Source organism: Bos grunniens, chromosome 8, assembly GCF_055505025.1.
Source record: "Bos grunniens cultivar Pamir isolate PY7600 chromosome 8, Bosgru_T2T1.0, whole genome shotgun sequence".
In the NCBI taxonomy this organism is placed as follows: domain Eukaryota; kingdom Metazoa; phylum Chordata; class Mammalia; order Artiodactyla; family Bovidae; genus Bos; species Bos grunniens.
Window position 1 is genome coordinate 25678463 of NC_141172.1, and position 14725 is coordinate 25693187.

The window sequence follows — 14725 nt, forward strand, 5'->3', positions numbered from 1 at the left end:
AATATAAATTATACAATATACGTTAGTATATTGTATTGGTGTTTTTCTTTCTGGCTTACTTCACTCTGTATGATAGGCTCCAGTCTCATCCACCTCCTTAGAACTGATTCAAATGTGTTCTTTTTAATGGCTGAGTAATACTCCATTGTGTATATGTACCACAGCTTTCCTATCCATTCATCTGCCGATGGACATCTAGGTTGCTTCCATGCCCTGGCTATTATAAACAGTGCTGCAATGAACACTGGGGTACATGTGTCTCTTTCAATTCTGGTTTCCTTGGTGTGTATGCCCAGCAGTGGGATTGCTGGGTCATATGGCAGCTCTATTTCCAGTTTTTTAGGAATCTCCACACTGTTCTCCATAGTAGCTCTACTAGTTTGCATTCCCACCAACAGTGTGAGAGGGTTCCTTTTTCTCCACACCCTCTCCAGCATTTATTGCTTGTAGACTTTTTGATAGCGGCCATTCTGACTGGTGTGAGATGGAACCTCACTGTGGTTTTGATTTGCATTTCTCTGATAATGAGTGATGTTGAGCATCTTTTCATGTGTTTGTTAGCCATCTGTATGTCTTCTTTGGAGAAATGTCTGTTTAGTTCTTTGGCCCATTTTTTGATTGGGTTGTTTATTTTTCTGGAATTGAGCTGCAGGAGTTGCTTGTATATTTTTGAGATTAATTCTTTGTCAGTTCCTTCATTTGCTATTATTTTCTCCCATTCTGAAGGCTGTCTTTTCACTTGCTTATAGTTTCCTTCATTGTGCAGAAGCTTTTAAGTTTAATTAGATCCCATTTGTTTAGTATTGCTTTTATTTCCATTACTCTGGGAAGTGGGTCATAGAGGATCCTGCTGTGATTTATGTCGGAGAGTGTTTTGCCTATGTTTTCCTCTAGGAGTTTTATAGTTTCTGGTCTTATGTTTAGATCTTTAACCCATTTTGAGTTTATTTTTGTGTATGGTGTTAGAAAGTGTTCTAGTTTCATTCTTTTACAAGTGGCTGACCAGTTTTCCCAGCACCACTTGTTAAAGAGATTGTCTTTTCTCCATTGTATATTCTTTCTCCTTTGTCAAAGATAAGGTTTCCATCAGTTCAGTTCAGTTCAGTTCAGTCACTCGATCGTTCAGTTCAGTTCAGTCACTCGATCGTGTCTGACTCTTCACGACCCCTTGAACTGCAGCACGCCAGGCCTCCCTGTCCATCACCAACTCCCAGAGTTCACTCAAACTCACATCCATCAAGTCGGTGATGCCATCCAGCCATCTCATCCTCTGTTGTCCCCTTTTCATCCTGCCCCCAATCTCTCCCAGCATCAGAGTCTTCCACAGGTACATGGATTTATCTCTGGGCTTTCTATTTTGTTCCATTGATCTATATTTCTATCTTTGTGCCAGTACCACACTGTCTTTATGACTGTGGCTTTGTAGTATAGCCTGAAGTCAGGCAGCTTGTTTCCTCCAGTTCCATTCTTCTTTCTTAAGATTGCTTTGGCTATTTGAGGTTTTTTGTACTTCCATACAAATTGTGAAATTATTTGTTCTAGTTCTGTGAAAAATACCGTTGGTAGCTTGATAGGGATTGCATTGAATCTACAGATCGCTGTCGGTAGTATACTTATTTTTACTATATTGATTCTTCCAATCCATGAACATGGTATATTTCTCCATCTATTTGTGTCCTCTTTGATTTCTTTCATAGTTTTCTATGTTTCATAGTTTTCTATATATAGGTCTTTTTTTTCTTTAGGTAGATATATTCCTAAGTATTTTATTCTTTTCACTGCAATGGTGAATGGAACTGTTTCCTTAATTTCTCTTTCTGTTTTCTCATTGTAAGTGTATAGGAATGCAAGGGATTTCTGTGTGTTGATTTTATATCCTGCAACTTTACTCTATTCATTGATTAGCTCTAGTAAGTTCCTGGTGGAGTCTTTAGGGTTTTCTATGTAGAGGATCATGTCATCTGCAAACAGTGAGAGTTTTACTTCTTCTTTTCCAATCTGGATTCCTTTTATTTTTTTTTTTTTCTGCTCTGCTGTGGCCAAAACTTCCAAAACTATGTTGAATAGTAGTGGTCAAAGTGGGCACCCTTGTCTTATTCCTGACTTTAGGGGAAATGCTTTCAATTTTTCACCATTGAGGATAATGTTTGCTGTAGGTTTGTCATATATAGCTTTTATTATGTTGAGGTATGTTCCTTCTATTCCTGCTTTCTGGAGAGTTTTTATCATAAATGGATGTTGAATTTTGTCAAAAGCTTTCTCTGCATCTATTGAGATAATCATATGGTTTTTATCTTTCAATTTGTGAATGTGGTGTATTACATTGATTGATTTGTGGATATTAAAGAATCCTTGCATTCCTGGGATAAAGCCCACTTGGTCATGATGTATGATCTTTTTAATATGTTGTTGGATTCTGTTTACTGGAATTTTGTTAAGAATTTTTGCATCTATGTTCATCAGTGATATTGACCTGTAGCTTTCTTTTTGGGGGGCATCTTTGTCAGGTTTTGGTATGAGGGTGATGGTGGCCTCATAGAATGAGTTTGGAAGTTTACCTTCCTCTGCAATTTTCTGGAAGAGTTTGAGTAACATAGGTGTTAGCTCTACTCTTAATTTTTGGTAGAATTCAGCTGTGAAGCCGTCTAGTCCTCGGCTTTTGTTTGCTGGAAGATTTCTGATTACAGTTTCGATTTCCGTGCTTGTGATGGGTCTGTTAAGATTTCTACTTCTTCCTGGTTCAGTTTTGGAAAGTTACACTTTTCTAAGAATTTGTCCATTTATATATGTCATATATATATATATGACATATATATATGGACATTTATATATGACATATATAAACATAATACATATATTATGTATATAAATATATTACATATTTTACATGTAGCACCAGAAACTGAAATTGTGCTTATACAAGTATGTGATAAACATTGTGATTTAAATAGCTTAAAATTTAAAATGTACACATGCATATACATGTGTATACAAGTATGACATTTATGTATATGTATATGTGTATATACTTTTATGATTTTTTCTAACACTATTTTCTGATGCAGGTCATTATAAAATAAATTAATAGGTAGTTTAAAATCTTTCAAAACATTTAAAAACACAAGTTTTTCAAGTACTTCCACTTTATAAGCAGTACTATAAAATTAAATATTTTGATATAGAAAAAGTATTTCACAGACTAAAACTATTTAGCATATGTGCTTCTCTGGTGGCTCAGATGGTAAAGAATCTGCCTGCAGTATGGAAGACCTAGGTTTGATTCCTTGGTGGAGAAGATCCTCTGGAGGAGGGCATGGCAACCTGCTCCAGTATTCTTGCCTGGAGAATCCTGAAGGACAGAGGAGCCTGGAAGGCTACAGTCCATGGGGCTGCAAAAAGTTGGACATGACTGAGCAACTAAGCACAACACAAAATAAAAAGTCAAAACTGGATTACTCATTTATTACTCACTGTAATAATAATGAATATTATATAATGCAAGGGTAAAAATTTTATAAGGAAACTATGAATGAATGAATACATCTGAAACAGGGATACTCTTTGTGCATGCTTTTTCCAACCCTGTAGAACCTCCAACTGTCCCACTTAATTCCAGATAGTTCCAATACACAAACGTAGGTCTCACAGAAGACAAACACTGTTGTCATTCTGGAGTGTTAACAATAAATATAAAAATGCTGGCATTCTGCATAACTAAGGACATTTCTACAACATTAAATTAAGGAGTCAGAGTACTTGCCTGACCAAGGTAATATCCATATCCTTCTGCATAAGTTCTGTCTGTTTATTATTCAGCTCTAATGATAGTGCATTATATTTGCTCTGTGATACTTCAATTTCTTGCCTTGCCTCAATTAAATTGTCTTCAAAGGCCTAAAAATAGAGCATTCATATCACAATCAAATATAATAAATATTAAATAAATAAAAGTCTGTCATATTTAACTAAAAAAAATCCACAAAATAAGTGAAAAATTAATAGTGTTTTCAATTTTACTTTTTTTTTCATTTAATTAAAAGAATGTTAGTCCAATCAAAGAAACTTTATATCAGTCACAGGTCATTTTTTTCAGAAACTGTAAAAGTAACATGGTCTCCTGGTGTGAAAGTTAAGAATCTAAAGCAAATAAAATTGAAAATCTATGTAGAAATTTACTTATTAAAATTTCAATAAAGGAAGGACTGTACAACAAAAAGGTTGCTAATTACATGAACGAAAAAAGAACTCATTAACTTAAATATTGGAGGAGGCAATGGCACCCCACTCCAGTACTCTTTCCTGGAAAATCCCATGGAGGGAGGAGCCTAGTAGGCTCCAGTCCACGGGGTTGCTAAGAGTTGGGCATGACTGAGCGACTTCACTTTCACTTTTCACTTTCATGCATTGGAGAAGGAAATGGCAACCCACGCCAGTGTTCTTGCCTAGAGAATCCCAGGGACAGAGGAGCCTGGTGGGCTGCCGTCTATGGGGTCGCACAGAGTCGGACTTAAATATTACTCAATAGCCGATATTTTATTATTGCCTTAATTTTAAATGCAGATACATAAACACACTCAGAGAAGAAAAAAATGGTGCAGCAAAAAAATAATAAGTTTATAATGTTTCAGATTCAGATCATGCTGAGTTCACTTACTGTGGTGAAAGTTCACCTAAAGTTCTTCAAACCTTGCCTTTTCCTCATGATAATTTTGTAAACTGTGTTTTCACTTTGAAACAATTTTAAAATTGATGTTACTTTTTTTCAAAAATATAAAATCTAAATTATTTTCATAAAGTATTAAATAAATATTTTATCTAAAACTATAAAGTGAAAAAGTGAACATCGCTCAGTCTGTCTGACTCTTTGCAAACCAATGGACTATACAGTCCATGGAATTCTCCAGGCCAGAATACTGGAGTGGGTAGCCTTGCCCTTCTCCAGGGGATCTTCCCAATTCAGGGATCAAACCAGATCTTTCACATTGCAGGCAGATTCTTTACCAGCTGAGCCACAAGGGAAGCCCAAGAATACTGCAGTGGGTGGCCTATCCCTTCTCCAGTGGATCTTCTGGACCCAGGAATTGAACCAGGGTCTCCTGTGTTGCAGGTGGATACTTTACCAACTGAGCTATCAAAAATACATCATACATTCATTATTTCCAATCCAAAACTGAGCAACAAATTTTAGGTCAAGCACTAAAAATCTATTATACTCTAGAAATGCTCTCATACTCCATATATTCACTGTGTAGTAACTTGAATGAATTTTTGAAGAGAAAAATACTGGGTTTTAGCCAAGATAACACTGCAAGTACATGCGTATTTCATTTTATCATGTTTCCTTTTACTGCACTTCACTGATACTGCATTTTTTTTACAAATTGAAGGACTGTGGCAATTTTTCGTCAAATCTATCAATGTAATTTTTCCAACATTTGCTCACTTCATATCTCTGTTACACTTTGGTAATTCAACTCTTTCATTATTATTATATTTGGTACGGTGATCTGTGATGAATGATATTTGATGTTACTACAACTTACTTCTTCCCTCTTGGCTCAGACAGTAAAGAATCCACCTGTGGATTACAGAACACCTGGGTTCAGTCCCTGGGTTGAGAAGATCCCCTGGAGGAGGGCATGGCAACTCACTCCAATATTCTTGCCTGGAGAATCCCATGAACAGAGGAGTCTGGTGGGCTACAATCCATGGGATCGCAAAGAGTCAGTCATAACTAAGAGACTAAGCACAGCACTACAACTTACTAAAGGCTCAGATGATGGTTAGACTTCTTTAGGAATAAAGTGTTTTAAAATAAGGTTTGTAAATTGTTGCTTTAGACATAATGCTTGCACACTTAAGAGACTACAGTATAGCATAAATATAACATTTATATGCATTGGGAAACCAAAAAATTTGTGTAACTTACTTCACTGCAATATTCACTTTATTGTGGCAGTCTGGAACCAAACCCAAAACATCTCTGAGGTATACCTGTACTTCTTAAATTCCCATTTATTAGAAAAGAGTAATTGTATATATATATATATATTATACATATATACATACATACATATAATATATATGTAATATGTATGTATAATATATATACATACATATACGTAATATATATGTATAATACATACATACATACATATATATATATAATATATATGTATAATATATATAATTATATATAATGCATATATATTACATATATATATATACACAATTACTCTTTTCTAATAAATGGGAATTTAAGAAGTACAGGTATATATATACATATATATATCAGTAGGTTTGTGGATGGATGGAAGAAAGAGATAGAGAGACAGAAGGAAAGACGGGAGGAAAGGGAGGCAAGAGAAGGGATGAAGTGGCTAATCCTTTTTATCCAGTTCACACCCCCCCCACACACACACACAACTTTCTCCAGTAAAGCACTACTCTGTTCTCTGAATTTATGGATTTGTTTCTGTTTATTTTATTTTTGTCTTTTTATATTCTACAAATCAGTGAAATCATACGGTGTTTTTCTTTCTCCATTAGACTGCCTTACTTACATAATAACCTCAAGGTTCATCCGTATTGTCACAAATGGTAAGATTTCATGTTTTTGACAGCTGAGTCGTATTCTACTGTGTGTGTGTGTACATATGCACATATGTATACCATATCTTCTTTATCCGTTCATTGGCTGATACAGACTCAGGTTGTTTTCATATCTTAGCTGTTATAAACAGTGCCACAATGAACATAGTGGTACATATCTTTTTTAATTAGTGCCTTTGTGTTCTTTAAACAAATACCCAGAAGCAGGATAGCTGAATCATATGGCAGTTCTATTCTTAACTTTTTGAAATCTCCATACTGTTTTCCACAGTGGCTGCCAATTTACATTCCCAACAAGAAATATAAGACTTCCCTTTTCTCAACATCCTTAACAGTACTTATTATTTCTTTTATTTTGAAAAAGAGCTATTCTACAAGGAGTGAGGTGATACCTCACTGTAGTTCTGATTTGCATTTCTGTAATAATTAGTGATGTTGATCAACTTTTCATATGCCTGTTGTCTATATATACGTCTTCCTGGAGAAAATGTTTATTCGGGTAGTTTGTCCATTTTTAACTGGGTTGTTTATATCTTGTTGAGTTGTATGAGTTCTGTATATTTTTAGATTTTACCCTTTATCAAATATATCATTTGCAGGTATCTTTTACATTCAGTAGATTGTCTTTCATTTGTAGATGGTATCATTTGCTATGCAAAAGCTTTTTAGGATGATGTAGTTCAGTTAAGTTGCTCAGTTGTATCCAACTCTTTGCGACCCCATGAACTGCAGCATGCCAGGCCCCCCTGTCCATCACCAACTCCCAGAGTTTACCCAAACTCATGTCCATTGAGTCGATGATGCCATCTAACCATCTCATCCTCTGTCATTCCCTTCTCCTCCTGCCTTCAATCTTTCCCAACATCAGGGTCTTTCAAATGAGTCAGCGCTTCGCATCAGGTGGCCAAAATATTGGAGTTTGAGCTTCAACATCAGTCCTTCCAATGAACACCTAGGACTGACCTCCTTTAGGATGGACTGGTTGGATCTCCTGGCAGTCCAAGGGACTCTCAAGAGTCTTCTCCAACACCACTGTTCAAAAGCATCAATTTTTCTGCGCTCAGCTTTCTTTATAATCCAACTCTCACATCCATACATGACTACTGGAAAAACCATAGCCTTGACCAGATGGACCTTCAGTACAATTTATTTTTGCTTTTACTTCCCTTACCTGAAAAGACATATCCAGAATGACATTGCTAAGACTAGTGTCAAAGAGCATACCACCCAAGTTATCCTCAAAGTTTTATGATTTCATGACTTACATTTAAAATTTTAATCCACTTTTCTTTTGTGTGTGTATGGTTTGAGACAGTGGTCTAGTTTCACTTTTTTTTCCCCCATGTGGCTGTCCAGGCTTCCCAACATCATTTATTGAAAAGGCTATCCTTTTTCCATTGTATTTTCATTGTTCCTTTGTTGTCTATTAATTGCCTGTATAAGTGTGTGTTTATTTCTGGGTTCTAAATTCTATTCCACCGATGTATGTGTCTGTTTCTCTGAAAATACCATCCTGTTTTGATTACTATGGCTTTGTAGTCTAGGTGAAATCATGGACTGTGATACCAATAGCTTTGTTCTTTTTTCTCAGGATTGCTTTAGCTATTCAAGGTCTTTAGTGGTTCCATTATAAATTTAAGAAATTTTTGTTGTTTGTGTCAAAAATGTCCTTGTGATTTTGAAATGGATTGAATTGAACTTATATATTTTTAGGTCATATGGATATTTTAACAATGTTAATCATTCCAACTCATAGGCAGAGAATATTTTTTAATTTATGTATTTTTTCCAATTTCTTAACAATGTTCAGGTCTTTTATACCTTTGGTTTAATTTATTCCTAAGTATTTCATTCTTTTGTTTTGATTATAAATAAAACTGGTTTTCTTAATTTCTCTTTCTACTAGATCTTTGTTCACATATATAAATGCAACACAGGTTTGTATGTTGATTTTGTACCCTGCCACTCTGTCATATTTATTTTTTCTAATAGCTTTTTTTGTAGAGTTTTTTCTTTATCATTTTATAAAATCATGTCATCCACAAACAGTGACACTTTTACTTCTTTCTTTCCATCTGGACTCCTTTTATTTCTTTTTCTTGCCTAATTGCTCTTGTTAGGACTTCCAATATTATGTTGAATAACAGTGGCAAGAGTAGCCTTTGTTCTGGTCCTGATGTTAGAGACAGAACTTTTAGTTTTTCACCATTGAGTATGATGTTAGATGTGGATTTGTCATTTACAACTTTATTATGATGAGGTATGTCATTTTTATAACCATTTAGTTGAGAGGTGTTTTTTTTTTAATCACAAATGAGCACTGAATCTTGTCAAATGCCTTTTTTGCATTTATTGAGATAATTATGATTTTCATCCTTCATTTTGTTAATGTGATATCCTATTGATTGATCTGCAGATGTTGAAACTTCTTTATATCCTGGGATAAATCCCACTTGATCATGGTGATGATTCTTTTAATGTACTGTTTTACTTGACTTGCTAATACTTTAATTCAGAAATTTTGCATCTATGTTCATCAGAGATATTGGCCTGTAATTTTCTTTTTCTGCGTGTTGTCTTTATGTGGTTTTTGTATAAGAGTGGAGTTAGCCTCATAAAATGAGTTAGGAATCATAATCCCCTCTTCAGTTTTTCGGAAGAGTCTGAGAAGAATAGATACTAAATCTTCTTTGAATGGTTGGCAGAATTTATCTGTGAAGTCATCCAGGTCTGGAGAGCTTTCTGATTATCATTTCAATTTCTTTATAGTGATATGGTCTATTAAGATTTTCTATTTCTTCATGATTCGATCTTGGAAGTTGTATAATTCTAAGAATTTGTCCATTTCATCTAGTTTGTTCAATTTGTTGGCATAGAGCTGTTCATAATATTCTCTTACAATCCTTCATATTTCTGTGGTATTCATTGTTATGTCTCCTCACTCATTTCTATATTTTCTAGAGTTTTGTCTTTTTTTTTCCTTAAAGAGTATAACTAAAGATTTGCTGATTTTATCTTTTCAAGGAGCTATCTAATTTCATTGATCTTTTTTCCTACTGTCTTTTTAGTCTCCATTTAATTGATTTCCCAGGTGGTTTACTGGTTTCAATATACGGTTTAAACTTGAGAAAAGTTCCATGTGTACTTGAGAAGAATATGCATTTTGCTGCACTTGGACTGAATATCCTGAACAAATCTATCCAATCCATCTGGTCTAATGCATCATTTAAGACCGTTGTATCATTGTTGAATTTTGTCTGGATGAACTATCTGTCAATGTAAATTGGGTATTGAAGTCCCCTACTATTGTGTTACAGTCAATTGCTCCTTTTAGGCTTGTTAGTAACTGTTTCACATACACTCTGGTGCTTTCTATGTTAGATATGTGTGTGTGTGTGTGTGTGTGTGTGTGTGTGTGTGTGTGTATGTTGTATCTTCTTGATGAATGGTCCCCTTTATCATTATATACTGTTCAATTTCGTCTCATTACTTTTTTTGACTTCAAGTATATTTTGTCTGATATGAGTATGTCTACATCAACTTCCTTTGAATATCATTTGCTTGGAGTATCATATTCAATCCCTTCACTTTGACCTTGCATTTGTCTTTAGAACTGAGGTGAGTCTTCTAGAGACAGCATATAGTCTTATTTTTTAATGCATCTGGTTACTCTGTGTCTTTTGACTGGTGAATTCAATCCATTACATGAATTATAATTGATAGATGAAAACTAAGTACTGCCATTTTACTTTTTGTTTTCTGGTTGTTTTATATCTCCATCATTTCTTTTACTTTGTATTTATGTCTGCTGTTTTGGTTTGCTGGTTTTCTGTGATGCTTTTCTCGTTTATTCTTTGTTCATTTTCATGTCTCTGCTGTAGATTTATATTTTGTGTTTACTGTGGGTTTGGTATAAAATATCTCAGTGGTTAAAAATCCTCTTTTTTTCTGTTGATAGCATCTTCATTTATGTCTATGGATTACATCCTTTTCCTCTTCCCTTTTGTTTTTACTGTCTCAAATTATCCCTTTATATGTTCTGAGTTTTTACCAAACTGCAAGTGGCTATAGTTATTTTTTCCCCTTTAATGTTTCTGCTATAATACAGTATTTAGAAGCCTATTCAAATAGAGTTAAGTTTTTCTGATTCTATTTATCCCCTTGCTAAAATACGTGTACCCTTGCCTTTTTATTTCTGATAGAAGAGCACTTTTCAACATTTCTTGTACAACAGGTCTAGTTTTGATGAACTCCCTGAGCTTTTACATGTCTTGGAAAACCTTTATTTCTCCTTCATAGCTAAATGATAACTTTGCTGGATAGAGTACTCTTGGGTAAGAGTTCTTGTCTTTCAGTATTTTGAACTTGTTATTCCAATCCCTCCAGACTGTAGGATTTCTACTGAGAAATCTCCTGAGAGCCTTAAAGGGGTTCCCCTGGAGGTTGCGTTCAATTCAGTTCAGTCACTCAATAGTGTCTTTGCGACCCCATGGACTGCAGCATGCCAAGCCTTCCTGTCCATCACCAACTCCCGGAGTTTACTCAAACTCATGTCTATTGAGTCAGTGATGACATCCAACCATCTCATCCTCTGCTGTCCCGTTCTCCTCCTGCCTTCAATCTTTCCCAACATGAGGGTCTTTTCAAATGAGTCAGCTCTCTGCATCAGGTGGCCAAAGTATTAAGAGTTTCAGCTTCAACATCAGTCCTTCCAGTGAACATTCAGGACTGATTTCCTTTAGGATGGACTGGTTAGATCTCCTTGAAGTCCAAGGGACTCTCAAGAGTCTTCTCCAACACCACAGTTCAAAAGCATCAATTCTTCTGCGCTCAGCTTTCTTTATAGTCCAACTCTCACATCCATACATGACTACTGGAAAAACCATAGCTTTGACTAGACGGACCTTTGCTGGCAAAGTAACATCTCTGCTTTTTAATATGCTGTCTAGATTGGCCATGGTAGATTACCATCCTTTTCTTTTTCCTGGCTGAATTTCAAAATTTTGTCATTGACTTTTGAAAATTTAATAAAATGTGTCTTAGACAAGGTTTTTGCATTGAGGTAATTATTCTCTTAGCCTCCTGGTCTTGTATACCCAGTTCTTTCCCTCCTCTTTGGGAGGCTCTTAGCTATCACAGATAAATTTTCTGCTCCCTTCTCCTTCTTTTCTCCTTCTGGTACACCCATTACCCTAATGTTGCCCTTCTAAAAGAGTTGAATAACTATTTTAGAATCTTCTCATTTTTTCATATCTCAATCCTTTTTCTTCTTCTACTACATTATTTCTTAATTTCCATCTTTGAGCTCACTAATTATCTCTTCACTATGATCTGCTCTGTATCCAGCACTTTATAATGCATTCCTCATATCATTTACTGAGTTCTTAAGTTCTATAATTTCTGTTTCTTTTTTAGTTTTAAAATCTTTGGTAAAGTATTCCTTCTGTTCATTAACTTTATTCCTGAGCTCAATGAACTACCTTTCTGAATTTTGTGTTAACTAGTTGAGTTTCTTCATGACAGCTATTTTGAATTCTCTATCAATCAGATTGCAATGCTCCATAATTTTTAAGCTTAGTTTCTGGGGAACTGTCATTTTCTTTTTGTGGTAAAGTGTTACTGTGGTTTTTCATGGTGCTCGATCAGTTTTTCCTCTGCTGACACATAGAAGTAGGGAACACCTTTCTGCTTTACTCTAACAATTCAACAGGTCAGAAATTAGAAGTCTTTCTTTTAATTTCCAGTAGGTGGTGATATAATACAAGTTTTGGGCTTCTCTTACTTGAGATGCCTCTGGGTGTATCTGAGAGTCTACATTTTCCATGCTCCTCTGCCTCTGTGTGGCCCTGTGCCTTCATTATTGTTTCTCGTGTCTCTAGGGTCGTTGGTGCCCTGCTTCCACAAGTGTCATAGTTGCTGCTGCCTGGGGCACTGGGATGGTGGGCTATTCCCTCATATCTGGGATCCTGAATTGCAGGTTGCACAACGATGAGGGAAGAGGCGGGAGGAGGCAGGGTCCTGCAGATGCCTCCATGGTATCCAGTGTTATAACTTTCCTGTGGGTGACTCTGTGGTGTCCAGTGCTGTAATTTTCCTGCGGGTACCTCTGTAGCATTCAGTATCGTAAGCTGCAGATGTGCAAGTGAAGGGCAAGAGTAAGGCCTCACTATCACTGCTGCCCAGTTTCTTGTGGCTGCAGGCACCACTGTGGCCAGGAAGATAGCATCATGTGCATCACCTCCTCTGTCACTGTCAGATTCTCTGAGATTGTGGGCACAGGTGCTGGTGTTGATAGACCAGGACTGCAAGCATGTCTCCACTGTTCCCTTCGTTCTGCATCCTCCATATTTTCCAATCCAACCATCTTTAGTGCACAGATATGCAGAATTCTCCAGCATCCTGATGTACTGAACACAGACATCTTTGTTGTGCTGTGGATGTTTTAGTAGTTGTATATTGAAGGTGAAAGACATAGATAGCTTTTCATTTGTGATGGTGCTAACTTTACAGAATATAACTTTAAACATACATTTTTCAACCAAAAAATTATAACATGCAAGAAAGAGACAAGCATCATTCATAAAACGGAAAGAAACCAGGCAACAGATACTGTCCATGAGAAAATTCAGATACCAGATTTCAAATAGATTTCAAGAGACATTATAAGTATACTTAAAAAGCAAAAGAAAATCATGCTTTTAAAAGTACCATATCTTTTTCAAAACAGTAAAATGACAGTCTTATCCAATAGCAAATACCAAAAAAGTATATATTTTAAAACATTCAAGTGGAAGATCTGGTACTAAAAAAGCACAGTGACTAAAATGAAAATATATATATATATATTAACCTTACCAGAAGAGCTCAACTTTTAATATGAATTGGTAGGAATAAGAACAAAAAATTTGAAGATATATCAAAAAATAATAAAAATGAATAGACACAGAGAAATAATGGGACATAATCAGAAGGAGAGGCAATAGAATAAGGAACAGAAAAAATACTCCAAGAAATAATGGCTGAAAACTACCAAACAATGATGAAAAACATTAATCTATACATCCAAGAAACACTACAAACTCTCTAAGTACTATATATAAACAGAGATGATCATGAATAGACACATCATGGTCAAAATGCTAAAAGCCAAAGACAAGGAGAATCTGTTAGAAACCAAAAGAGAAAATGACTCATTATTTCCAATACACTTCAATAATATTAGCAACTGACTTTTCTTCAAAAATAATGGAGACTACAGACAGAGATAACATATTAAAAATGCTCAAAGAAAAACACTGCCAACACAGATTACTATATCCAGTAATACTATATATCTAGAATACCATAGCTGGATAGAGTATCCAGAATACTATATCTATTGCCAACAGGAATACTATATCCAGTAATACTATATCCAGTAAAAATACTAACCCATTTATAAACGAAGGCAATGAGTAACACTTGCATAATGCTGAGTATGTAGCTCCGAGCACTCTTGCCTGAAAAAACTTGCAAAAAATAGTAGAAACTGTCCAGAACCAATGTTGGAAAACTCAGAATTTTACAATAATAAAGAAAACGTTGAACCAAGAAAAAGGTAACTTAAAAAATGGATAAAATATTCTTGAATTTTTTATAAGGCCTTCCACAGCTTATTCTCAGTACACTCAGTTCAGTTCAGTTCAGTTCGGTCGTTCAGTCATGTCCAACTCTCTGCAACCCCATGAATCGCAGCACACCAGGCCTCCCTGTCCATCACCAACTCACGGAGTTTACTCAAACTAATGTCCATCGAGTCGGTAATGCCATCCAGCCATCTCATCCTCTATTGTCCCCTTCTCCTCCTGCCCCCAATCCCTCCCAGCATCAGAGTCTTTTCCAATGAGTCAACTCTTCCCATGAGGTGGCCAAAGTATTAGAGTTTCAGCTTTAGCATCAGTCCTTCCAATGAACACCCAGGACTGATCGCCTTTAGAATGGACTGGTTGGATCTCCTTGCAGTCCAAGGGACTCTCAAGAGTCTTCTCCAACACCACAATTCAAAAGCATCAATTCTTCAGCACTCAGCTTCCTTCACAGTCCAACTCACATCCATACATGACCACTGGAAAAA

The 14725-nt window shown here is 35.7% G+C and overlaps 1 protein-coding gene across 20 annotated transcripts in view; it reads right to left on the reverse strand.

The window, feature by feature from the left end:
- Positions 1-14725, reverse strand: part of CNTLN (centlein) — a 363772-nt gene that overhangs the window by 203483 nt on the left and 145564 nt on the right. For 13 of the 20 annotated variants that reach the window (XM_086414981.1, XM_086414999.1, XM_086414979.1 and 10 more), the window contains one exon: positions 3761-3894. The exons of the other annotated variants lie outside the window; for them this stretch is intronic. In XM_086414981.1, coding sequence (XP_086271107.1) covers positions 3761-3894 — 134 coding nt within the window. The remainder of the gene's footprint in view (positions 1-3760; positions 3895-14725) is intronic. 20 annotated transcript variants of the gene reach the window in all.